This window comes from Oncorhynchus clarkii, chromosome 28 (genome assembly GCF_045791955.1).
Source record: "Oncorhynchus clarkii lewisi isolate Uvic-CL-2024 chromosome 28, UVic_Ocla_1.0, whole genome shotgun sequence".
NCBI lineage: Eukaryota > Metazoa > Chordata > Actinopteri > Salmoniformes > Salmonidae > Oncorhynchus > Oncorhynchus clarkii.
The window spans coordinates 31,680,902-31,708,335 of NC_092174.1; the positions used below are offsets into that span (position 1 = coordinate 31,680,902).

The following is a 27,434-nucleotide window of genomic DNA, read 5'->3' on the forward strand; positions in this document are numbered from 1 at the left end:
CTGGTGTTGGGAGGGATGCAGAACTACTCAGAGTCTCTCCATGTCCAGCTGGTGGCCTCAGCCTGCGTCTTCAACCTGACCAATCAAGACATGGCTGTGGGCATGCCCCACCCCCTGCTCAGCGCAGTTGTGCATCAGGTGCTGGAAGCCATGAGAAGCTTCCCCAGCCACCAACAGGTTCGGGCCCATACACACACACACTTTAACATGCACTACATGACCAAAAGTATGTGGAGACCTGCTCATCGAACGTCTCATTCCAAAATCATGGGCATTAATATGGAGTTGGTCCCCCCTTTGCTGCTTTAACAGCCTTCACTCTTCTGGGAAGACTTTCTACTAGATGTTGGAACATTGCTGTGGGGACTTGCTTCCATTCAGCCAAAAGGGCATTAGTGAGGTTGGGTACTGATGTTGGACGATTAGGCCTGGCTAGCAGTCAGTGTTCTAATTCATTCCAAAGGTGTTAGATGGGGTTGATGTCAGGGCTATATGCAGGCCAGTCATTTATATATGGACTTTTCTTTGTGCATGGAGTTTTGTCATGTTCTATGAGCAGAAGAACTGTATTACCTCAAGGCCAGCCCCCTAGCAATTTGAGTTCCAGTCAATGAGCTTCAGCCTCTCTCCATTTGAGAAACAGCTAGCATGATGCACACACAGCAGAGGGAGAGAGCAATGACGTGGTGCACATATCTGCACATATGTGATGTAGTACACCATTTTCAGGGACCACTTTTGGCTCGTGAATGCTACTTTCAGAACTACTGGCTAAAAAGTATACAAAAGTAATGTAAGGGACAGGTCTCTTTAAGGGACATTTAAAAATATTCTAAACCACCACTGAAATCCTTTAGGCTTACTCATGACGCTGAAATCTCCAACCGTTAGAAAATTACTTTCAAAAAGAATAACTAATAAATAACAAATACTGGGCTAATTTTAAAGCATAAAACACAAATTATCACACAGAGTTGGCTACTCTCTCTCCTGTACCCATAAAAAAAATCTAAGCCAAATACAATATAAAGTAATACTCTACTGTGTACCGGACGGCAGTAAGGATTGCCACCGAGCTCACACACCCACTCAACCAGGAGTACCCTACCAGCTCTGACTTTTTTTTACCAGGTAAATTGACTTGAGAACACATTCTCATTTACAGCAATGACACAGTTACAGTTATAGGAGGGGAGATGAATGAGCCAATTGTACATTTGGGATGATTAGGTGTCTGTGATGGTATGAGAGCCAGATTGGGAATTTAGCCAGGACACGGAGGTTAACACCCCTACTCTTACAATAAGTGCCATGGGATCTTTTAGTGACCACAAAGAGTCAGGACACCCGTTTAACGTCCCATCCAAAAGACAGCACCCTACACAGGGCAATATTTTTTAGACCAGATGAAAGGGTGCGGCCTACTGGCCCTCCAACACCACTTCCAGCAGCATCTGGTCTCCCATCCAGGACCAACCCTGCTTAGCTTCAGAAGCAAGCCAGCAGTGGGATGCAGGGTGATCTGCTGCTGGCCATCAGGCCACGATACAGATTTTATGTACAGAAAACCTGCAAAAGCCCAGAAATAATTTGTCCCCACCAGTATCAGACAGCTAAACAAATAACTCTGCTCAATGACCCCACCTCCCCACTCTCATTTATCTGAACTGTGAAATTTTCCTTATCCAATGGACTGTATAGTACATTCAAAAAGTATACAGAGCCCTTGATATTTTCCAAATGTTGTTACGTTACAGCCTTATTCTAAAATTGTTTAAATTGTTTTTTTCCCTCATCAATCTACACACCATACCCCACAATGACAAAGCAAAAACAGGTTTTTAGAGATTTTAGCGAATTTATTCAAAATGAAAAACTTAAATATCACATTTATGGTGTATTGTGTGTCGATTGAGGAAACAATTTAATTAAATCCATTTTAGAATAAGGCTATAACGTCACAAAATGTGGGAAAAGTCAAGGGGTCTAAATACTTTCTGAATGCACTCGTCCCCACTAATTGTTTCTTGTTGTATTGCTTGTGATTTACATTGTTGTGTTGTTACAGGTTTGGGTTTTTCCATTTATGTTTTGAGGTTGGACTTTTAGCACGTATAGCTCGTTAGCACGTAGGGCGCAACAATTGGTATCACTTCATTAGTCAGTATGTGTTATTCCTGGGCTGGTTTCCAACTCAATAGTGGGAAGGTGTTTCACCTGTGCTGGTCCAGATGCTATTTGGCCCAGATGCTATCACGGGGGGGGGGGGGGGGGGTCTTTTAGGTTCCAGTTGTTGTTGCTACAGTAGTCAACTTTCATTGGACACCCCCATGAGTGTCTTTTAGAACCCCTCCTAAAAACCCCACCTGTTTTGTTTTGGTTGTTTGTCAGTGACTCTTTGTTAGTTCCCCCTTCAGTTTGAGCAACATTATTTGGTTTTCTAGCTGGGGAACATAACAAAATGGGGGCTCATCCAGGACCTTGTTTCCCATGAGTATGTGCTGTGCCCAGATATTTGAGTGTTCAAAATACACTTTTGTGGTAGAGTTTCTAGCCAGAGGAGTTATAAGATTGGTGGAATCATTTTGATAGTTGCATAATCACACAGGCTTGTAAAATAAACATAAAGCCATGGACTTGAATCTGGAAGCATTTGTGGAAAACCCTACATGGGAGATGCTAGATAAATGTACAAAGCCGAATCTGACAGTCCAAAAGCAGTAGTCAGAGTTTATTGGTACTACTTTGGTGGAGGAAATCCTCTCTGAGAGAGAGGCTGATGAAAAGGGTGCTACGGGTAGTAGAGTACATCGCATAGAGGTGCAACTAAGGCAGTTAGAACTAATGGCAAAAAATTTGAGCTTGAACAACAGAAATTAGAGTTGGGGCACAGGGAAAGACAAAATGAGCGTGCAGCCAAACAACGAGAATGTACAACCAGACTAGAACAAGAACAACATGCGCATGCTGGCAGTGCGACAAAGGGAGATGGATCTGGAAGCACTCCAAATCCAGTCAGACCATCCTGCCCCCTCAACAGAGTTTGATCTTGGTTGAAACAGCCGACTTGTACCGCCTTTCAACGAGAAGGAGGTGGATGTGTATTTTACTCTGTTTGAGCGGATTGCCACATCCCTAAAATGGCTGTAAAATATTTGGTCACTGCTCCTCCAATGTGTTATTTTGGGAAAAGCTCCGCAAGTGTATGCCGCTTTATTTCTTGACCAGAGTTCAGATTATGACACTGTTAAAGCTGCTTTCCTTTGGGCTTACGAGTTGGTAACAGAGGCATACAGACTACAGTTCTGTAAATGACTAAAGACAGAATCATAAAGCCATGTTGAGTTTGCAAGGGAAGAAGCATGTCTTTTTGATTATCACATCAAATTGTATTTGTCACATGCCCCGAATACAGCAGGTGTAGACCTTGCCGTGAAATGCTTACTTACAAGCCCTTAACCAACAATGCAGTTTTAAGAAATAGAGTTAAGGAAATATTTACTAAACAAACTAAAGTAAAAAATATAGAAAGTTACACAATAAAATAACAATAATTAGGCTAAATACAGGGGGTATCGGTAATGAGTCAATGTGAGGGGGTACAGGTTACTCGAGGTAATTTGTACATATAGGTAGGGGTAAAGTGACTATGCATAGATAATAAACAGCGAGTAAAATCTTCAACATAGAATTGCTACCAAAAAGAGTTTACTGAAACTTGTTAACAATGACAGTCACCTATGATTAACCAAATTATATTTTGAAAGAGGAAGCAAAATACTTTAAGCATATGTTTTCGTTTCAGTCTCCTCCATCTCCTCTAACCGAAGCTAATTGTATAGATTTGTTTCTATAAATAATGTAAAATTAACAGCCATACAGAAAGACACATGTGAAGGTGAAAATACAGAGGAGGAACTTCTTGATGTAATTAAAGCCTTTAAGTCCAGGAAAACTCCAGCACTGGATGGCATACCAATTTTTTTATATACTCAGAGGACCGTTATTAGCATGTTTTAACCACTCCTATGTAAATGGTAGATTATCAGACACTCAACAAGAAGGTCTGATTCCATTATTACAAGTGGGAAATATAAATAATTGGAGGCCCCTTAAACTTCAATGGTGTGATGCAAAAATTCTAGCAAAATGTATAGCGCATAGAAATAAAAAGGTATTGTCTGACATTATTCATTCTAATCGGACAGGTTTTTTACATGGACGATACATTGGAGATAATATAAGGCAAGTACTGGAAACAATATAACACTATGAAAAATCTGGGAAAGCAGGCCTGCTATTCATAGCGGACTTTGAAAAGGCTTCTGATAAAGTACAACGGGAGTTTATGTATAAATGCCTGGAACATTTCAATTTTGGAGAGTCTCTTATAAAATGGGTTAAAATAATGTATAGTAACCCTAGGTGTAAAATTGTAATTAATGGCTACTTCTCAGAAAGTTTTAAACTATCAAGAGGAGTAAAGCAAGGTTATCCACTATCGGCATATCTATTTATTATGGCAATTGATATGTTAGCTATTAAAATCAGATCCAACAATAATATCAAGGGATTAGAAGTACAGGGCGTAAAAACTAAGGTGTCATTGTACACTGATGATTCATGTTTTCTTTTAAAACCACAACTTGGATCCCTCCACAGCCAGATGATTTTTCTAACCTCTCTGGATTACAACCAAATTATGTGTACTATATTGCGTATGTGGATATACTCGGTATACATATCCTGAAAGAAAGAAATGATCTCACTCCAATACATTTTTATAGAAAGTTAGCAAAAATAGATCTTGCTACCATGGAAAGGTAAATACCTTTCTATATGTGTAAAAATAACCCTGATGAACTCTTTAGTCATATCCCAGTTTACCTATTTGCTTAAGGTCCTGCTTACACCTAGCGAACATTTTTTTTTATTATATGAGAAAAAATATAACATTTTATTTTGAATTGCAAGCGAGACAAAATTTTACGGGCCTATTTATATAATGAATATGAATTTGGAGGGCAGAAATTATTAAATATTAAAGCATTAGACCTCTCACTATAGGTTTCAGTTATACAAAAGTTATACTTAAATCCAAACTGGTTCTCTAGTAGATGAATAAAAATGTCTCACCCTATGTTCAAGAAAGGCCTTTTTCCCTTTAGTCAGATTGCAACCTTTCACTTTCAGTTATTTGAAAAGGAAATAATCTCCCAAATATCGCTATTTTTAAAACAAGCCATAGAAAGTTGTTTGCAATTTCAATTTAATCCACCAGAAAAGACAGAACAAGTAATACAACAAATATTGTGGTTAAACTCAAATATACTAATTGATAAAAAAAAAACATTTATTTTTTAATAATAAAAAAAACCAAGTATAATCTTCGTAAATGATATCATAAATACCACTGGTGGAGTTGTCATACATGCAGCTAACTAAAACATATGGAAATGTCTGCTCTACCTAAAATTACAACCAACTAATTGCAGCATTATCGCAAAAATGGAAGAGGAAAGTGAAAGGGGGAAAAAGTAAGGAACCTGTCTGTCGCCCATGCATTAAAGACCATAATTGGTTCAATAAAATTGTGATAAACAAAAAAGTATACCAGTTTCATTTAAGGACCAAAGAATTGACAGCCGTGCAAAATAGTTGGGAAGAGATTTTTAACGTAACCATTCCATGCCACATGGTTTATGAACTACCTAAAACGACGCCGGATTCAAAACTTTGAATTTTTTATTTGAATCATTATACAGAATTCTTGCAACCAACAGAATGTTATTTATATGGGGGATACAACCTTCCCAACTCTGCAGATTTTGCAGCAAAGAGGCTGAATCATTACATAATTTGTTTTGGTACTGTCCATATGTAGCTTGTTTTTGGTCACAGGTCCAGGAATGGCTGAAGAATTGCAATATTTACCTGGAGCTAACCCTGCAGATAGCACTTCTTGGCCATCTGAAAAGTCATAGTCTATCGACAGTGGTGGAAAAAGTACCCAATTTACTCAAGTAAAAGTCACCCAGTGAAATACTACTTGAGTAAAAGTTTAAGTATTAGGTTTTAAATCTACTTAAGTATCAAAAGTAAATGTAATTGCTAAAATATAGTTAATTATGTCACGATCGTCTAAGGTGGAAACAGCGGACCAAAGCGCAGCATGGTGAGCGTACATACTTCTTTATTATAAGATGTCGCCAACAAAACAATAAACATCCAAACTAAAACGTGATGCCAACGTCGTGCTCACAGGCAAATACATTGACAGCTACCCACAAATACAGGTGGGGAAAAAGGCTACCTACTGTATATCCAAATGTCCATTTATTTGACGCGTTTGATCCAGAAAAAAACAGCTTCCAAAATACGCAACGTCACTACAAAATATTTCAAAAGTTGCCTATAAACTTTGCCAAAATATTTCAAACTACTTTTGTAATACAACTTTAGGTATTTTTAAACGTTAATAATCGATCAAATTGTAGACGGGTCTATCTGTTCAATACAGGAAGACAACAAAACCAACGCTACTTTTCACGTCTTGCGCACTCTCAACAGTGTTACCCAGTTCCTAGATGGCCTACTTCTTCATTGCACAAATGAATAACCTCAACCAAATTCCAAAGACTGGTGACATCCAGTGGAAGCGGTAGGAACTGAAAACAGGTTTCATTTGCCAATGAGAACTCAGTGAACAGACCCCCCAAAAATCTGAACGGTTAGTCCTCGTGTTTTGCCTGCTACACAAGTTCTGTTATACTCACAGACATGATTCAAACAGTTTTAGAAACTTCAGAGTGATTTCTATCCAAATCTACTAATAATATGCATATCTTATATTCCTGACATGAGTAGCAGGAAGTTGAAATTGGGCACGCTATTTATCCAAAAGTGAAAATGCTGCCCCCTATACCTTAAGAAGTTAACAGAAAAAATGGATGATAATTAGATAACGAGCCACAGAATGCTGCAGCAGCCCGCAAGGTGTGCTGCAGTATGACGCAACTTTGAAAGGAGCAACCACTGTACTTCTTGAGCCGTTCAAGAATGACCTTCATGAAAGGATTGCTACCTACATTTATGAGCACATGGATCTCACTCTTGCAAAAGCTGCAGTTCTTGCAGATGAGTTTGTATTGACACATAAAAATACCTTCACTAACAAAGCACCCAGTAGTTATCCATGCGCAAAAAGCAATTCAAAGAAGTCACCTCTTACTGCAAGATTCCAGTCTTTTTCTACAGTGCCCAAAGATAAAGATTGGCAGACAACTGTTTTTTTCGTATCCGCCAGTTTGTCATTGAGAAAGGACACATTGCCGTGAGAAAGGAGACATCGTCTCTGTGTCCTAAGTTGAAATAGAAAAATAAGCGGGAGAAAAAGCCATTTCTTCTTGTGGGAGCATTCCAGCCCATTAAGTCTCTGCTTGGGACTGGTGTATCTCCTAAACAAGATTTTAGATCAGATGTGTATGAACCCTTTGTTTCAGATGAGTTCGTGTCTCTGCAGAGTGGCGATGCTGTTATGCAGCCGGTGAAGATACTGTGAGACACTGGGGCAGCCCAGTCCTTCATTTTGGAGGGTGTTTTGCCTTTGTTGGTGCCACGCGGAGATGGATTGTATGGAGGATCTGTTGTATAATGTGGAAGTTGAGTCTGGTCTAATTTCTGGTTCCGTCGTCATTGGGGTGAGGACTAGCCTACCGGTGATGGAGGTGTCATTCATTTGGGAAACTATTTTTATGGAGGGAAGGTCGTGCCAAGTCCTGTCAATTGTAAAGAACCCAGAGTAGAGGAACCTGATGTTATCAGAGAAGTACCCTAGAGTGTTCCCAGCGTGTGCGGTTACACATACTATGTCTAAGAAAGTCACCAGGAGCAAGTCTAGTATTGAGGAGGATGTCAGCGATCCCACCATGGTCAATCTATCTGAGACGTTTATAAGTGATCCTGATTTCGGTAAACCTCTCCTTTGAAAACCCCAAAGGTGAGCGAGTTTGTAGGACCACTGAAGGAAGAGAGGGTCCCTACAGTTGATAGAATGTTTAGGAAGCAGTTGATTGCGGAACAGATTAAAGCTGTTTAACTCTCCCCTCTTTTTGCTGAGATACGTCCAGAGGTGGAGTTTTATGAAGTTTGTGTGGGTTACTTTGACAGAGATGGTGTTCTAATGAGGACATGGCATTCTCGCACCCTTTCTGGGCAAGACGATTGGCCCAGTGTATCTGAAATTGTAGTTCCAATTACGCTTTGACTGTATCTTGCGTAACTTCTTCTAGCCAGTTCTGTATAACAAGATGTTGTGTCTTACTATAAATCTTGTTATGTTTGCCATTACATGGGTGAACCAAACCAAGCTGTACCAGTTACCACTTTGCAGCCTATTCCTGCTTTTGACAAACCTTTCAGCAGGGTTCTGATGGATTGTGTTGGTCCTTTGCCCAAAACAAAGAGTTTCTGTTAACCATTATGTGCCCTGTCACTCGTTTCCCTGAGGCTATTCCACTCAGGAAAATCACGAGAGGAAAATTACTACGGATATTGCAGGAGTTTCCACTTGAGATCGGATATGTACGTGGTAAGGACAACTTGGTTGCTGATTGTCTTTCAAGGGTGGGCTGTCGACAAGTTTTGTGTTTTGCATTTAGCCAGTGTGTAGCCCTGGCTCACAATTTATTTTGACTGCACATTTTGATATTTTGGAGATTAGCTTTGTTTGGTTGCGCTAATTCAAAGGGGATGAGAGATATACAGTGGGGCAAAAAAGTATTTAGTCAGCCACCAATTGTGCAAGTTCTCCAACTTAAAAAGATGAGAGAGTCCTGTAATTTTCATCATAGGTACACTTCAACTATGACAGACAAAATGAGAAAAAAATCCAGAAAATCACATTGTAGGATTTTTAATGAATTTATTTGCAAATTATGGTGGAAAATAAGTATTTGGTCAATAACAAAACTTTGTTATATACCCTTTGTTGGCAATGACAGAGGTCAAACGTTTTCTGTAAGTCTTCGCAAGGTTTTCACACACTGTTGCTGGTATTTTGGCCCAATCCTCCATGCAGATCTCCTCTAGAGCAGTGATGTCTTGGGGCTGTTGCTGGGCAACACGGACTTTCAACTCCCTCCAAAAATTTCTATGGGGTTGAGATCTGGAGACTGGCTAGGCCACTCCAGGACCTTGAAATGCTTCTTACGAAGCCACTCCTTCGTTGCCCGGGCAGTGTGTTTGGGATCATTGTCATGCTGAAAGACCCAGTCACGTTTCATCTTCAATGCCCTTGCTGATGGAAGGAGGTTTTCACTCAAAATCTCACGATACATGGCCCCATTCATTCTTTCCTTTACACGGATCAGTCGTCCTGGTCCCTTTGCAGAAAAACATTCCCAAAGCATGATGTTTCCACCCCCATGCTTCACAGTAGGTATGGTGTTCTTTGGATGCAACTCAGCATTCTTTGTCCTCCAAACACGACGAGTTGAGTTTTTACCAAAAAGTTATATTTTGGCTTCATCTGACCATATGACATTCTCCCAATCTTCTTCTGGATCATCCAAATGCTCTCTAGCAAACTTCAGACGGGCCTAGACATGTACTGGCTTAAGCAGGGGGACACGTCTGGCACTGCAGGATTTGAGTCCCTGGCGGCGTAGTGTGTTACTGATGGTAGGCTTTGTTACTTTGGTCCCAGCTCTCTGCAGGTCATTCACTAGGTCCCCCTGTGTGGTTCTGGGATTTTTGTCCACCGTTCTTGTGATCATTTTGACCCCACGGGGTGAGATCTTGCGTGGAGCCCCAGATTTTTACCCATTTCTCAACTTGTGAGTTTTAGTATTCTGTCTGTAATAAAACCCTTTTGTGAGGAAAAACTCATTCTGATTGGCTGGGCCTGGCTCCCCAGTGGGTGGACCTGGCTGCCAAGTGGGTGCACCCCTGCCCAGTCATGTGACATCCATAGATTAGGGCCTAATTTATTTATTTCAATTGACTGATTTTCTTATATGAACTGTAACTCTGATTCATGTTGCGTTTATATTTTGTTTCCGTATATTTATTTATTTATGCATTATGTGGTGATGTTTTGCTGATGAGTTTCCTGAAAGGGACACAACAAATTATTATTATAACCAAAGCCTGTGCTTCCCCTTTTCCAGTTACAGAAGAACTGCCTGCTGGTGCTCTGCAGTGACACCATCCTTCAGGACGTCCCTTTTGACAGGTCAGTCTGTCCATAGCCTGGTGAATTGAAATCAATCTAAATCAATTAAATCAAAACCTTGAGTTATGTGTACAGATCTTAAGTTAGGGTTAAGTCCTAGGTTTTATAGGATCTCACTGCTGTGTCCCTGTCAGGTTCGAAGCAGCCAAGCTGGTGATGAACTGGCTCAGCGGTCACGTGGACCGGACCCTGCAGAGGATGGCTGTGGCCGTCATCTCCATACTAGTGGCCAAAGTAGGTCCTCACCCTTCTTTAAATGCATTATTTCCTCAACCTTATCATCTCCATACAAGTTGGCAAAGTAGTTCACCCCATACCCCCCATGGACCCCATACCCCCCATGAGGGATCCCATACCCCCCATGGACCTGAATTTTTGACTGGGAATAGGGTTGATGTACTGGACTCCATGGGGGGTTGGCCGTGGCTTATGTTGCTAAGATCATTTGTTGAAACAGTTTGTCTCTCTGCAGCTGTCTACAGAGCAGACCACACAGCTGGGGGCTGATATATTTATTATGAAGGTAAGAAATCTGTCCCTCTATTTCTCTCCCCCTCGCTTCATCTTTATCTAACTCCCCCTCACCTCTCCTTTATCTCTCTCCCCCTCACCTCTCCTTTATCTCTCCCCCTCACCTGTCCTTTATCTCTCTCCCTATCTCTCTCCCTCTCCCTCTCACCTTTATCTCGCTCCCCCTTACCTTCTCTTTTCCTTCCCCCCTCACCTCACCCTCCCTCACCTCATCTCCACCTCACCTCACCTCCCCCTCACCTCACCCTCCCCCCTCACCTCACCTCATCTCACCTCACCATCCCCCTCACCTCCTCTCACCCCCTCCCTCACCTCATCTCACCCACCCCCCTCACCTCATCTCACCCCCCCACCCCACCTCACCTCATCTCATTCCCCTCCCTCACCTCATATCACCCTCCCCCCACCTCATCTTACCCTCTTCCTCATCTCACACTCCCCCTCACCTGATCTCACCCTCTTCCCTCCTCACCTCACCCCCCCCTCATCTCACCCTCTTCCCCCCCACCTAATTTCACCCTCTTCCCCCCACCTCATCTTACCCTCTTCCTCATCTCACCCTCACCTGATCTCACCCTTTCCCCCCACATCACCTCACCCTCTTCCCCCCTAACCTCATCTCACCCTTTCTCTGCCTCCCCCCTCACCTCTATCTCCTCTCTCACTCCCCTTCACCTGACCCCTCTTCCTCTCTCCCTCACCTCTATCTCTCCTCCTCTCTTCTTCTCACCTCTCTCTCTCTCTCTCCCCCTGACTCCTCTCTCTCTTCCCCCTCACCTCTATCTCTCCTCCTCTCTCCTTCTCACCTCTCTCTCTCCCCCGGACTCCTCTCTCTCTATTCCTCTCTTCCCCCTCACCTCAATCTCTCCTCCTCTCTCTCACCCTCCTCTCTCTCACCCTCCTCTCTCTCTTTGTCTCTCTCTCTCCCCTCTAACAGCAGCTGCTGGGTATAGTGCAACAGAAAGCCATGGCAGGAGTAGTGGACTCCACTCTGAAGTTTGCCCTGAGTGCTCTGTGGAACCTGACTGATGAGACACCCACTGCCTCGCGACACTTCATCCAGTGTCAGGGCCTGGAGCTGTACGAGGAGGTGCTGGAGGTAGGAGAAGCACACACACACACACATTCATAGTTGAAATGGTGGAACCATTCAATGAATTGTTCTCTTCCTCTTGCCTTGCAGACCTACTCTTCTGAATCTTCTATACAGCAGAAAGTTCTAGGTCTTCTGGTAGGTCTTTCTGTTTCAACATGTTGCAGTTGTTTGTTTGAGTATGTCAGTGCTCTGATTTTTCTACATTATCATTGTGCATATTATTTACATGTGTTACACTTTGGGTTGTATGCTCAAGTCATAATTGCACAGAGAAAATGCATGTTTCTGTAATCAAAACCACTTCTATTTTGTTTGAGCCAGTAAAGATAAACAAGGGACAGACACAATCACATCATAAAAACTGGAAGCATTTATCTGTTGATGGTCCATGGTGTTCTGTCTCCCTCCACCCTGCGCCTGGGTTCATTAGGGCACACCACAGCCAAACATTTGAAAGCATGTGTAATAGGATCAGATAGTACATCCCTATTTTACTCTGTTTGGGAGCGTTTTTGTCTGTTTCATTCCTACTGAACACTACTCAGGGCCAGTATTTATAAACCATTTCAGAGTGAAAGTGCTGATGTAGGATCAGTTTTGTGTTTTAGATCAATATGAATACGATTATATGGACAGGGGGACCTGCTCCTAGTTCAGATCTACTACTCTGAGTCGATTGATGAATATGGTTCCTGGTCTCTCTGTGGTCCAGAACAACATAGCAGAGGTGGAAGAGCTGCAGGCAGACATGATGCAGGAGGACCTGTTGGAGCATGTAGTGACCCTGCTCCAGGGGCCCCAGGTGGAGGTGGGGGTCAGCTACTTTGCTGGGGGCATCCTGGCCCACCTCACCTCCAGACAGGATGCATGGACCCTAGACCAGGGGCTCCGACAAACCATACTGGAACAGCTGGTAGTGTGTGTGTGTGTGTGTGTGTGTGTGTGTGTGTGTGTGTGTGTGTGTGTGTGTGTGTGTGTGTGTGTGTGTGTGTGTGTGTGTGTGTGTGTGTGTGTGTGTGTGTGTGTGTGTGTGTGTGTGTGTGTGTGTGTGTGTGTGTGTGTGTATCAGTGTTTTCTTAAGTGTTTTCTTTACTCCAATTACCTGTCTTTACTTTCTACAGCATGCTGCCATACTGGCCTGGGCCCTCCCTGAGCGTGAGATGGTGTCCTACAGGTAAGACTGACTGCCTGTCTGTCTATCTGTCTGAGCTACTCAGAGAAGCCATATATATCATATACAGTGGGGCAAAAAAGTATTTAGTCAGTCACCAATTGTGCAAGTTCTCCCACTTAAGAAGGCGAGAGAGGCCTGTAATTTTCATCATAGATACACTTCAACTATGATAGCCAAAATGAGAAAAAAAATCCAGAAAATCACATTGTAGGATTTTTAATGAATTTATTAGCAAATTATGGTGGAAAATAAGTATTTGGTCACCTAAAAACAAGCAAGATTTCTGGCTCTCACAGACCTGTAACTTCTTCTTTAAGAGGCTCCTCTGTCCTCCACTCGTTACCTGTATTAATGGCACCTGTTTGAACGTGTTATCAGTATAAAAGACACCTGTCCACAACCTCTCTCTCCTTTCTCTCTGTTCCTATCTCTCTCTCTCTCTCTCTCTCTCTCTCTCTCTATGTTCCTCTCTCTCTAGCTCTCTTTCTCTCTGTTCCTCTCTCTCTCTCTCTCTCTCATGTTCCCCTCTCTCTCTCTCTCTCTCTCTCTCTCTCTCTCTCACAGTGTGTGTTCCTCTCTCTCTCTCTCTCTCTCTCTCTCTCTCTCTCTCTCGCTCTCTCTCTCTCTCGCTGTGTGTGTTCCTCTCTCTCTCTCTCTCTCTCTGTGTCTCTCTCTCTCTCTGTGTGTGTGTGTGTCTCTCTCTCTCTGTTCCTCTCTCTGTTTCTCTCTCTCTCTGTTTCTCTCTCTCTCTCTCTCTGTTTCTCTCTGTTTCTCTCTCTCTCTCTCTCTCTCTGTTTCTCTCTCTCTCTCTCTCTCTGTTTCTCTCTCTCTCTCTCTCTCTCTGTTTCTCTCTCTCTCTCTCTGTCTCTCTCTCTCTCTCTCTCTGTGTCTCTCTCTCTCTCTCTCTCTGTTTCTCTCTCTCTCTCTCAATTCAATTCAATTTGCTTTATTGGCATGACGTAACAATGTACATATTGCCAAAGCTTACCTTGGATATTTACAATATTAAGATAATAAGAATCAAAATTGTCAATGGGACAACAGTAACAACAATAACCAAGGGTCAAAATAACCATACATTGAACAATAACAATAAGCATACAGTAGAGGACATGTGCAGGTTGGTTGGTCTGTCAGACACTGTCCCTCATCTTATTGCAGGCAGCAATGTAGTGCGTTGCCAACCCACAGCTCTCTGTCCTCCCCCAACAGGACAGGTAGCCTATTCTCATCAGAGAGGTCTTTGAACCCTTGAATAAGGGTTTCAAATGTGTGGAAATGACACTCTCTAATTGTTTTATATTTTTGACATTTTGTCACGAAATGCAGCTCTGTCTCAGGTTCTGCTGTTGTGCAGTGGTTGTACAGCCTTTCCTCTACAGAGAGCCAGGTTTTCCTGTGTCTACCCTTCTCAATGGCAAGGCTGTGCTCACTGAGCCTGTACTTTGTCAAGGTTTTTGATCAGTAACCATGGTCAAAGAGTTAGCCACGGTGTACTGTCGATATAGGGCCAGATAGCACTGCATTTTGGTCTGTGCTTGTCTTTCCCAATAAGCAATGTAGTATTGTTTTGAGTGTGTTGTAATTTGGTTTATCCTGATTGATTGGATGTTCTGGTCCTGAGGCTTCAGTGTGTTAGTAGAACAGGTTTGTGAACTCAGCCCCAGGACCAGCTGGATGAGGGGACTCTTTTCTTTGCTCAGCTCTTGGCATTGCAGGGCTTGGTAGTGATATGAGAGGGGGTCACTGTATTTTAGATGTTTCCAAAAACCTATTTGCTGTTTTTTGAGTTGCATGCATTGTTTGTAGTTTTCCTCTGGACATGTAGGATAATCTTACAGAACTCTGCATGCAGGGTTTCAATTGGGTGTTTGTCCCATTTGGTGAAATCTTGTTTTGCAAGTGGACCCCACACCTCGCTGCCATAAAGTGCAATTGTTTCAATGACACAATCAATTAGTTTTAGCCAAATTTGAATAGGTATTTCAATTTGAATTTGTTTTTAAATGGCGTAGAATCCTCTACATGCTTTCTCTCTCAGTTCATTCACTGCCTCATTAAGGTGTCCAGTTGAGCTTATTTTTAAACCTTAGTAATTGTAGTGTGTGCAGTACTCTATATATTGTGTACCAATTGAGAACTTTGGTCTAATTCCCTGAGATCTGGATCTTCTCTGGAAAATCATTATTTTAGTCTTTTTGGGGTTTACTGCCAGGGCCCAGGTCTGGCAGTACTGCTCTAGCAGGTCCAGGCTCTGCTGTAGGCCATGTGCTGTGGGTGACAGCAGGCATAGGTCATCTGCGAAGAGTAGGCATTTAACCTCTGAATTGTGGAGACTAACACCAGGGACTGAGGATTTTTCTAGAATAGTGGCCAATTTGTTGATGTAAATATTGAAGAGTGCAGGGCTCAGATTACAACCCTGACGAAGGTCCTGCCCCTGGTTAAAGAATTATGTTCTTTTCTTGACAATTTTAATGCTGCACGTATTGCCAGTATACATTGATTTAATTATGTCATGTTTTACCCCCTACACCACTTTCAATAACTTTGTAGAACAGTCCTGTATGCCAAATAGAATCAAATGCTTGGCACAGTGGGATAAGCGTACATTCTATTTTATTAAACAAATGCAACACTGAACAAAACTATACAAAATAACAAAACAAACCGTGAAGCAATATGACTAGTGCGAACAGGCAACTAAACAGAATAATAACCCACAAAACCAAAATGGAAAATGGCAACCTAAATAGGATCCCCAATCAGAGACAACGATAAATATTCCTATTCATGGAACAAGTAAATTCTAGTACTGTGTGTGTGTGTGTGTAGATGTATTGGAGGAGCTGTTTAGTCTCACTTAATCCTAGAGGGTTCTCCTGTTCTCTGACGACCTCTGCACAGCTGTGTTGGTCCTGCTGTTGGGCCCAGTGGAGTGGAGGAGGGCCAGTTCTGGGCCGTGGGGCTTCCTCTCTGGTCTGGTAGGGGTGGGTAGTAGGCTGGGCCCGGTCCGGTCTGACTAAGCCGATGGAAGTGGGGATGGTCTGGTGGTGGTTGGGGCCTTTGGGGTGCGCTGGGTCTGGTAGGGGTCTCTGGGTGGTCCTCTGCCCAGTACATCATGGAGTGTTTGTCTACCAAGTGCCACGTCCTTTAGAGACTTGGCAAACATCCCTACTGTCTGCTTCCTCAGGTGGGAGTGGTCGTGCAGATGCTCTGGGGTGATTGTTGGGTGGTGAGCAACGTGTAAGTTCGGGAGTAGGCCACACCCTCTGGTGATGTCAGCATTGACATTCTGAATGGTACGGGGATGAAAGTATTTGCGGGGAAGCAGAGTGGAGATGGTGATGTGGGAGTTGGGGAACCGCTCAGAGGCCCTCTCTGCTACTCTGTTGACCAGGCTGCATACTCTCTCCTGCTCCTCTCGCAGGTTGTTGGTGCCGGTGTGAATAATAATGTGGCCTGGTGTGCCAAAGTCAGGCTGGGACAGGATGTGGAGTGCATTCTGTGTTTTTGGGCACCACATTTTGCACACCTTGTGTTGGGGGAGTTTATCTTCTTGGATGATTTTCCCATTTGAGTCAATGAGGATGGCCACCTCAGTGGGTTTTACCAGATTAGTGCGTTTACGGTCTGGGGCTGGAGTACACAGGGCCTGTGTACATGGAGGGGTGTGTCGGGGGGGCCAGAGAGCTTCTCTCTGTAGTAGGTGTCCACATGTGAGTCTCCTTGTTGACTGGGGATGTGGGTAAAATGTTGTCGGTTTGGGGGTGGGTTGTGGGTAGAGGTCGACCGAATATGATTTTAACGCCGATACTGATACCGATTATTGGAGGACCAAAAAAGCCGATACCGATTAATCGGACAATATTTTTATTTTTATTTGTAATAATGACAATTACAACAATACTGAATGAACACTTATTTTAACTTAATATAAAACATCAAGAAAATCAATTTAGCCTCAAGTAAATAATGAAACATGTTCAATTTGGTTTAAATAATGCAAAAACAAAGTGTTGGAGAAGAAAGTAAAAGTGCAATATGTGCCATGTAAGAAAGCTAACGTTTAAGTTCCTTGCTCAGAACATGAGAACATATGAAAGCTGGTGGTTCCTTTTAACATGAGTCTTCAATATTCCCAGGTAAGAAGTTTTAGGTTGTAGTTATTATAGGAATTATAGGACTATTTCCCTCTATACCATTTGTATTTCATTAACCTTTGACTATTGGATGTTCTTATAGGCACTTTAGTATTGCCAGTGTAACAGTATAGCTTCCGTCCCTCTCCTTGCTCCTCCCTGGGCTCGAACCAGCAACACAACGACAACAGCCACCATCGAAGCAGCATTACCCATGTAGAGCAAGGGAAACAACCACCCCAAGGCTCAGAGCGAGTGACATTTGAAACGCTATTAGCGCGCGCTAACTAGCTAGCCATTTCACTTCGGCTACACCAGCCTCATCTCAGGAGTTGATAGGCTTGAAGTCATAAACAGCGCAATGCTTGACGCACAACGAAGAGCTGCTGGCAAAACGCACAAAAGTGCTGTTTGAATTAATGTTTACGCGCCTACTTCTGCCTACCATCGCTCAGTCAGATACTTAGATACTTGTATGCTTGTATGCTCAGTCAGATTATATGCAACGCAGGACACGCTAGATAATATCTAGTAATATCATCAACCATGTGTAGTTAACTAGTGATTATGATTGATTGTTTTTTATAAGATAAGTTTAATGCTAGCTAGCAACTTACCTTGGCTTACTGCATTCGCGTAACAGGCAGTCTCCTTGTGGAGTGCAACAAGAGAGAGGCAGGTCGTTATAGCGTTGGACAAGTTAACTGTACGGTTGCAAGATTGGATCCCCCGAGCTGACAAGGTGAAAATCTGTCATTCTGCCCCTGAACGAGGCAGTTAACCCACCGTTCCTAGGCCGTCCTTGAAAATAAGAATGTGTTCTTAACTGAATTGCCTAGTTAAATAAAGGTATCAAAAAATATGACAAAATGTTTAAAAAAAAATAATAATAATTTAATCGGCCAAAAATACCGATTTCCGATTGTTATGAAAACTTGAAATCGTCCCTAATTAATCGGCCATTCCGATTAATACCTCTAACAGAGCCAGCCTGTCTCTCAGCAGGCTGATGCTGGTGTAGCTGGGGGGCTGCTCCTTCAGCTCAGTAACCCATACCTCTAACAGAGCCAGCCTGTCTCTCAGCAGGCTGATGGTAGTGTAGCTGGGGGGCTGCTCCTTCAGCTCAGTAACCCATACCTCTAACAGAGCCAGCCTGTCTCTCAGCAGGCTGATGGTAGTGTAGCTGGGGGGCTGCTCCTTCAGCTCAGTAACCCATACCTCTAACAGAGCCAGGGTCTCTCTCAGCAGGCTGATGGTAGTGTAGCTGGGGTGCTGCTCCTTCAGCTCAGTAACCCATACCTCTAACAGAGCCAGCCTGTCTCTCAGTAGGCTGATGGTAGTGTAGCTGGGGGGCTGCTCCTTCAGCTCAGTAACCCATACCTCTAACAGAGCCAGCCTGTCTCTCAACATGCTGATGTTAGTGTGGTCTTGGCTCTGGTGGTTGTAGGCAGGCAGGGGGAGGATGGTCCTGCTGTTGGGGTGCCTGAGGTGAGGGGAGAGGTCGGGGTGCTGCCCTTGTCTTTTTTGCTTTCCGCTATCTTCGTTAGGGTGGGGAAGTCCTGCACAACAGAGCTGAGTGCAGCCTCACTGCCCTGGACCATGACAGTGCCGTTCTGGTACATGTTTACCGTCAGAAACCTGTTTTCCTGGTCCTTATCGCTGTCCTCAAAAATGTGGATTTGCCTTCCCTTGCAGATGCCTTTTTTGTGGTGTAGCTGAAATCCCTGGTTACAGCTGTATGCCAGGCAGTAGCGTTGTCTGTGTAGAGTAACAGGTTTGTAACAGTCCTGTTTTGTGAGCAGTCGGCAAACAAAGTTTCTGGGTTCTCCCTCACAATTCTGTGTTTAAAATGGAATCTTCCCTTCTCTGATTTGATTTCTGCTGGATATTCAAAAAAGGGGGGGAAAGTCTCTCAGTCTCTGGTGCTGCTGGCACTGCCTCCGTGGCCATGTTGCTATGGTTACCAGCAGTAAACAGTTAGAGCTAGTTTACCAGTTGACAGATTTGAATTTGGCTAGCTACCACGATTAAGATTGGTCTTTTAACTCACTCTCTGTCAATCTTTTCCTCCTGTGTTGATCTTCAGTTGTACAATTTGATTACCTATACATTTTTTGCTCATTTAATCATGTCAATCTCGCTCTTAACAACCAAAAAGTTATAACAAGTCAGGAGCCGTTCTTCTGCATGACTTCTCTCTCTCTCTCTTCCTCTCACTGTTCATCTCTCTTTCTCCTTACTTATTTCCCTTCCTCCCTCAGGTCGTTTCGGCCGTTCTTCTCCTTGCTTCAGACCTCTCAGCCTGCTGGAGTGCAGCTATGGGCTGTCTGGGCTATGCATCTCGTCTGCACTCAGAACGGTGAGTGTGTGTGTGTGTCATTTACAGTACATGGTATCATTTGGGGAACTATTTCAATAACCTGAAGATAGCTGTAAGATACTGGGCTATAGGCACATGCATAGTCCTTTGATCACATAGAATGTGTGTGGCCTGAGGTGTTCCCTCACTAGTTTGTCTATATTACTGAGGTGCTTTAAATGCATTGTATATAATGTGTGATTCTATTTTATTCCAGGTGTGCAGTACTGCCAAATGCTCCAGGTGGAGGGGGCAGTGGAACTCCTAAAGACATTGTCCTCTGACCTTGACACCCACAGCAATGTCAGAGGGATGGCAGAGAGCATCCTGGGTATGGTGGAGCGCCAGCAGACCACCAGCAATCCCCTGAGAACACAGACAGAAAAGGGACATCATGGGAGGTCATGATGGATCTGTGACCCTTGACCCCTTAGTCACAGGTGTGTTAAAATATGAATGGGATATCTGACATCTCTTTCTGTGTACAGTCTACTATGTCTTTTTTAGTAGTTGCATTGGTGGGAATTAGGAAAATAAATATGAATATATTTGTTAAATGCTCAGAAAGACACTTTTTGACATCACTCCTCAATACCTAGCTGTAGAAATATTTTTTCAACAACAACATTCTAAAATATCATTGGAGTTGTTCTAGAAGTAAGTGACCTGGATAACTGCATAGTTGCTGCTTTTAAAAAGAATAGCAGAGCTATTTTTAGTCGATAATTAAAACAACTTTCAAAGAGACTAGAATAATCAGCTCTCCTAATTAAACAGGAATGTATCAACAAACTGGTGTACTGTGTGTGTTTGGAGTTTAAAATCCAATCTCTGTCACCAGAGGGCTCTGAGGTGCTGCGTATATACCGATGATGTATATAAACCCTGGATTGCTGATACAACATTTGCGTAACAAGTCACATAATGAGGTGCATGGACTCATTCTGTGTGCAATAATAGTGTTTAACATTATTTTTGAATGACTACATCATCTCTGTGCCCCACACATACAAATATCTGTACGGCCCCTCAGTCAAGGAGTGAATTTCACACAGATTCAACCACAAAGACCAGGGAGGTTTTCCAATGCCTCTCAAAGAAGGGCACCTATTGGTAAAAAAAAAAAAAGCAGACATTGAATCTACCTTTGAGCATGGTGAAGTTATTAATTACACTTTGGATGATGTAACAATACACCCAGTCACCACAAAGATACAGGCGTCCTTCCTAACTCAGTTACTGGAGAGGAAGGAAACCGCTCAGGGATTTCACCATGAGGCCAATGGTGACTTTAAAACAGTTAGAGTTTAATGGCTGTGATAGGAGGAAACTGAGGATGGAACAACAACATTGTAGTTACTCCACAATATCAACCTAAATGACAGAGTGAAAAGAAGGAAGCTTGTACAGAATAAATATATTCCAAAACATGCATCCTATTTGCAATAAGGCAGTAAAGTAAAACTGAAAAAAATGTTGCATGGAAATTAACTTTATGTCCTGAATTAAAAGCATTATGTTCGGGGCAAATCCAATACAACACTGAGTATCATTATTCATATATTCAAGCATGGTGGTGGCTGCATCATGTTATGGGTATGATTGTCATTGGCAAGGATGAAAATAAATGGAATAGAGCTAAGCACATTCAAAATCCGAGAGGAAAACCTGGTTCAGTTTGCTCTCCAACAGACAAATTCACCTTTCAGCATGACAAAATAACCGAAAACAAGGCGAAATACAAAGGAGTTTCTTACCAAGACAACATTGAATGTTCTTGTGTGGCCTAGTTACAGTTTTGACTTAAAATCTATGGCAAGACTTGAAAATGTCTCTCTAGCAATGAACAACCAACTTGAGAGAGCTTGAAGAATGTAAAAATGAATAATGTGCAAATATGGTGTCCAGGTGTGCAAAGCTGTTAGAAAAAAAGCATCACAGCTGTAATTGCCGCCAATGGTTGAATACTTATTGAATCAAGAAATATTTGTTTTATTTTTCATAAATTTGAAAATTTCTACATAATGTTTCTTCCTCTTTGAAAGAGTATTTTGTGTAGATCGTTGACACATTACTATTACATCTATTTGTATCCCACTTTGTAACACAACAAAATGTGGAAGAAGTCAAGGGGCGTGAATACTTTCTGAAGGCGCTGTATGTATTGGCCACTGAGGCTTTGGCGCCACCGGTCGGCCATATTGGCACTCCCCAGTAGGATAGGTCCTCCATAGGAATGTTTCAGGGACAAAATAAAATGTTTAAGTATTTTTTTGGTTGTAGTGAAGACAACATTAGTAATCTCAAATTTTTACTTTTAGGAAAATGTATATATATATATATATATATATATATATATTTCTCACATAATATAATTTACTAGTATGCATTAAGGTGTCTGTAGTAAATGTGGCAAAAAGTAAATGTAGACATTAAATGATTTCTATAGCATCGAAAATATTTTTGTTGTGGAGAGTGCCAAAATGGAAGCATGGTGGCTTTAACCTCTAGCGTCGAGCAATCCCGTATTCGGGAGCGTAATCATAGCCTCAAGCTCATTACCATAACGCAACGTTTCCTATTCATGAAAATCGCAAATGAAATGAAATAAATATATTGAAACTGTTACGAATCCCTTTTGGCCCGACAGTCTAGGGGGGGGATGGTAGTGAGACCCGTAACATAACTCATGTAAATTATAATAGTGACAAAGTAAAAGTGAACGAAATAACCACGACAACCGAAATAATACCGTCAAACTCAGGGTTTATTATAAACACACGGTAATGGGGGGGGGAGCAGGAAAAGGGGCTGAGCTGGACCCAAGGAAAGAAACAATAAGTATTCAAAACACCCCTAAGCTAGACTAGCCTATTTCAACAACAGCTAACTAACTAACCAAAATACAGTGGGTGGTCCGCCCAGTTCTAACTAGTGTGTGTTAACAAAGTTTACCTACGGGTAGTGTATGCCCATGGGCGACTTGTCTTGGTTTCCCCTTTTTCCCACCAGCAACAAACAAACACCATAACCAAAACAATACTCACAGGTGATGACAAAGTGCTATGGAGGTGCTCAAACAAAAGAGGAGGTTAATTAATACACAAAGAGCGAGCGAAGAACAGAGATCTACAAACATGGCATTACAAAGAGATTGAGCTCTCCTGAAATCTACAAGAACAGCGATCTACCAACATAGCATTACAAAGATTGAGCTTCTGAAATCTATCAAGAGCAGAGTTCTACCAACTTGGCATTACAAAGATTGAGCTCTTGAACAAACAAATGATGGGGTTTTTAAACCATGGGGAAGGAACTGTGATAGGGTAGGAAACAGGAGGAGGTGTGTCTTCTGATTGATGGGTTGATTGTTGACTGATTGGGGAGTGATGATTTTCACCTGTGAGGGGAGCAGGAGAGAAAAGAAACACGCACAGGATACACACAGACACAGGATACCTGTATCCGTCCCACCCTTAAAAGAGCAACCCTAGGGATTGCGACCACAGTATTACAATTAATACTCACAACAAAATTAATACTTACAACAACGTCAACCTTGCCAAAACATACAAAAATCATTTTTACACACGAGACAAAGCATCTGCCAACACATTATCTGAACCCTTTTTGTGGCGGATCTCCAAATTATAATTTTGTACAATCAGCGCCCAACGCATAAGGCGCTGGTTCTGGTTGTACATTCGGTGGAGAAAAACTAAGGGGTTATGGTCAGTATACACAATCACTGGTAGTGCACTGGAACCAATGTATACTTCAAAGTATTGCAGAGCCAACAACAAAGCAAGAGCTTCTTGTTCTATTGTCGCATAGTTTGTTTGACATTTATTAAATTTACGGGAAAAATAACAAACAGGATGATCTACTCCACTCTTGTCCTGCTGCAGTAGAACAGCACCAGCACCTCTGGCACTAGCATCTACCTCAAGCTTGAACGGTTGTTCAAAATCCGGAGCAGCAAGTACAGGGGTACTACATAAGAGTGCTTTCGCTGATTCAAAAGCTCTCTTACAATCAGGGGACAACACAAATGGTCTTGCCGGACTGAGCAAATCAGTCAATGGAGCAACTACCGCAGAGAAATTTTTACAGAAGCTACGGTAATAGCCAACCATCCCTAAAAAGCGGCGTAGCTCTCGTCTAGTGGTAGGTGCAGGGAATGCAGTTATAGCCAAGACCTTGGCATCAACAGGGCGCACCTGTCCATGGCCAACCTCTTTACCGAGATAGGTAACAGTAGCCTTCCCAAACTCGCACTTTGCCAAGTTCAGGGTTAGAGAAGCAGCTGCCAACCGTTCACATACTACCCTTAGCAAGTCAACATGATCTGACCACGTAGACGAATAAATCACTAGGTCATCAAGGTATGCACTACAATTAGGAACGCCAGCTAATACGGAGTTAACCAGTCGTTGGAAAGTGGCTGGTGCATTTCGCATCCCAAAAGCCATGACTGAGTACTGAAGGAAGTTGTCTGGGGTCACAAAGGCAGAAATCTCAGAAGCACGTGAAGTTAACGGAACCTGCCAGTAACCTTTTAAGAGGTCCAACTTGGTCACATACTTAGCAGCACCAATAGTGTCGATACAGTCGTCCAGTCTGGGTAACGGGAACGAATCTGGCATTGTGACAGAATTTACCTTTCGATAATCCGTACATAACCTGGACGTACCATCAGGTTTAGGAACCAGAATGCAAGGAGAACTCCAAGGGCTTGAACTTGGCTTAGCCAGGTCATTCTCCAACAAATATCTCACCTCATCCCTCATTATCTTCCTCTTGGAAGCGTTGATACGATATGGGTGTTGCTTGATAGGTGTAGCATTTCCAACATTAATGTCATGTTCCAACACATTTGTGCGAGTAGGAACGTCATTAAAGAGACATGGAAAACTGTGTAGTAGCCTCACAATATCATTAGCCTGTCCATCCGTTAAATGAACCAGACCTGACTGGATAGACAGCAGCATTTCTGAGTTGGGCAATCTAACACACTGCTGCTGAGTATTGCGCCACTCCAAGCCATCAACATCATCAATATGACAGTCCACTATCATCGCAGTAGTAGCAGAGGAGACAGCAGTACCTTCCTCAGTTCAAAAACAATCTAACTGTGTGATGGGTCGGGTGTGGTATGCTTTCAACATGTTAATGTGACACACACGAGATTGGCGTTTTCTATCAGGAGTTTGAAGCACATAGTCAGTTTCACTTATTTTCTTTTCAATTAAATAAGGACCAGAGAAACGAGCTGACAGTGAAGATCCTGGAACAGGTAATAACACCAGTACTTGGTCACCTGGCTGTAGTGGACGAGAAACAGCCTCTTTATCATAGTGTCTTTTCATGCTCCTCTGTGAGGAAGACAGAGCTTCCTTTGCAAGAGCACAAGCTTGGTGTAGGCGCTCACGAAAGCGACTAACATAGTCCAACACATTCTCATCTCTGGTACACAACTCTTGGGACAAGAACTGTTCTTTAAGGACTTTCATTGGTCCTCTTACTGTGTGACCAAACACTAGTTCAGCCGGGCTGAAACCTAGGGACTCCTGCACAGTTTCACGAGCAGCAAACAAAACTAGAGGAACTCCCTCATCCCAATCTTTCTCAGATTCCAAACAATATTTACGTAGCATAAACTTCAGTGTCTGATGCCATCTTTCAAGCGCACCCTGAGACTCTGGGTGATAGGCGCTTGATACACGGTGCGTAATTGATAAGGATTTCAACACCTGCTTGAAGAGCTTGGATAGGAAATTGGTACCTTGATCGCTTTGTACCACCTTCGGTAACCCGAATGTCGTGAAGAATTTTATTTAGGCTTTACTCACTATCGGAGCTGTAATCCTTCTCAGAGGAATAGCCTCGGGGTATCTTGTAGCCATACACATTATCGTTAACAAAAACTGGTTACCCGATTTTGTCTTCGGTAACGGTCCGACACAATCAACCACCACATGCTCAAATGGTTCACCTATTACAGGTATGGGACAAAGAGGAGCGGGAGGAATAACCTGATTTGGTTTTCCTGTTATCTGACATGTGTGGCATGTCCGACAGAACTGAGCCACATCTTGTTTTAAACCCGGCCAAAAAAAAATGACGAAGGATCCGATCATACGTCTTTGTAATTCCTAAATGACCAGACCACTGGTGATCATGAGCAAGGGATAACACATTCTGTCGAAAGGCTGTAGGAATCACTATTTGGTAAACAGCATTCCAATCTCCACCTGCATCAACATGGGATTTCCATTTACGCATGAGGAGATTACCATCAATGAAGTAAGCCACATTCTTCTTCTTCACCTCTTCTAACGAGACAACACTAGAAAAACATTTAGTAAGCTTGTTGTCAACCTTTTGGTTAGCAATCAGCTGCTCACGAGTGACTGGTAACTGTATTGCATCAGCAATAAGTTCAACGTTCTTTGATTCTTTCCTGGGCTGTTTGTCAGAGGTGATCAGCTTCTCAGAGGTATCACACAATCCATCCTCTTGATCATCCTCTTTGAACAGAACAGTGTTCGACAAATCTATCACGTCACCCTCTTGTAGTGTCTGAGCACGAGTGACAGCACAAGCGGGGAACACATGTGGATAACTCTGTGCCAGCTCATTCGAGAGAGAGTGGTCACTTTTATCCAATACTTCCAATACGGGTACTACCTTTCCTCCGGCAATATCGTTACCCATTATAAAGGTCACACCTTTCACTGGCAACTTAGGACGTACCCCCACTCTGAATATTCCACTGATTAACTCAGAGTGTACTTTCACAAAGTGCAACGGCACTGGGACAAAACCCATTTCAATACCCTGCACTAACACACTGGAACCACAGTATGTATCGTCAGATAAGGGCAACACATCAGACAATATAAACGACTGCGCCGCACCAGTATCTCTAAGGATTTTAACCGGACGCTGAGACGCTTCGTCATTCGTTAGGGACACAAACCCCTCGGAAATGAATGGTTCATAACTACGGTCGGGGACTGGGTCTTTCAAACTGCAGTTACCCTTAGGCAGCTGTTTTGTTGCAGACTTCACAACCGTACGAATTAGAGCAACACCTGTTGGTGGCTTGGCACGAAGAGGCATCCCTCGTTTGCGTTTAAGCAGGAAGCAATCATTAATCATATGTCCCACTTTATGACAATAGAAACAGGAACGCTCATTCTTCTGGCGTGCTTTATATACTACTGCTGGCCGACTAGGGCTAAAGGTAGGAAACCCAGTGGTTCTACTCTCAGTTTGAGCCGAAAACACACTCTTGTGCGTCAACACAAACTCGTCTGCCAACACAGACGCTTCTGCCAGGGAGGATACTTTCTGTTCGTTTAGGTAAACTACAATGCGTTCGGGTAAGCAATTTTTAAACTCTTCCAACAAGATTAACTCCCGGAGAGAGTTGAAATCAGTTACCTTACTAGCAGCATGCCATTTATCACAGATTTCCCTTGTCTCTAGCAAATTCCACATAAGTCTTACTAGAAGACTTTCTATGAGACCTAAATCTCTGTCGGTATGCCTCAGGCACAAGCTCATAGGCACAAAGAACAGTAGCTTTGACCACTTCATAATTCAAACTGTCCTCCAGAGGTAGCGCTGACAAAACCTCTTGGGCTTTACCAGTTAATTTACACTGAAGTAATAGGCACCATACCTCTTCAGGCCACTTCAATGCTACGGCTATACGCTCAAATACACAAAAATAGGAGTCAACCTCCGACTCTCTGAACAAAGGTACTAAGGCTATCTGCCTACTAATGTCAAACGTGTTTGAGGACACAGCAGGTGAGGACGGCTCACAAACAGGCACAGTAGGAACGAAGGCTAGCCTCGCTGTCTCTGCCTCCAGTTCCATCTGGCGC

The 27,434-nt window shown here is 42.9% G+C and overlaps 1 protein-coding gene across 2 annotated transcripts in view; it reads left to right on the forward strand.

Moving 5' to 3' along the window:
- The window catches only part of LOC139387171 (zyg-11 family member, cell cycle regulator, like), a 37,085-nt gene that overhangs the window by 2,587 nt on the left and 7,064 nt on the right, over positions 1 to 27,434 (forward strand). Inside the window, exons 5-14 of one of the 2 annotated variants that reach the window (XM_071133224.1) lie at positions 1 to 177; positions 10,170 to 10,234; positions 10,369 to 10,468; positions 10,707 to 10,757; positions 11,703 to 11,864; positions 11,949 to 11,996; positions 12,574 to 12,774; positions 12,983 to 13,035; positions 19,439 to 19,536; positions 19,754 to 20,328. In XM_071133224.1, coding sequence (XP_070989325.1) covers positions 1 to 177; positions 10,170 to 10,234; positions 10,369 to 10,468; positions 10,707 to 10,757; positions 11,703 to 11,864; positions 11,949 to 11,996; positions 12,574 to 12,774; positions 12,983 to 13,035; positions 19,439 to 19,536; positions 19,754 to 19,944 — 1,146 coding nt within the window. In that variant the 3' untranslated portion in view covers positions 19,945 to 20,328. Of the gene's footprint in view, positions 178 to 10,169; positions 10,235 to 10,368; positions 10,469 to 10,706; positions 10,758 to 11,702; positions 11,865 to 11,948; positions 11,997 to 12,573; positions 12,775 to 12,982; positions 13,036 to 19,438; positions 19,537 to 19,753; positions 20,329 to 27,434 lie in introns of those variants that run through there. The other variant, XM_071133225.1, reaches the window with a different exon arrangement.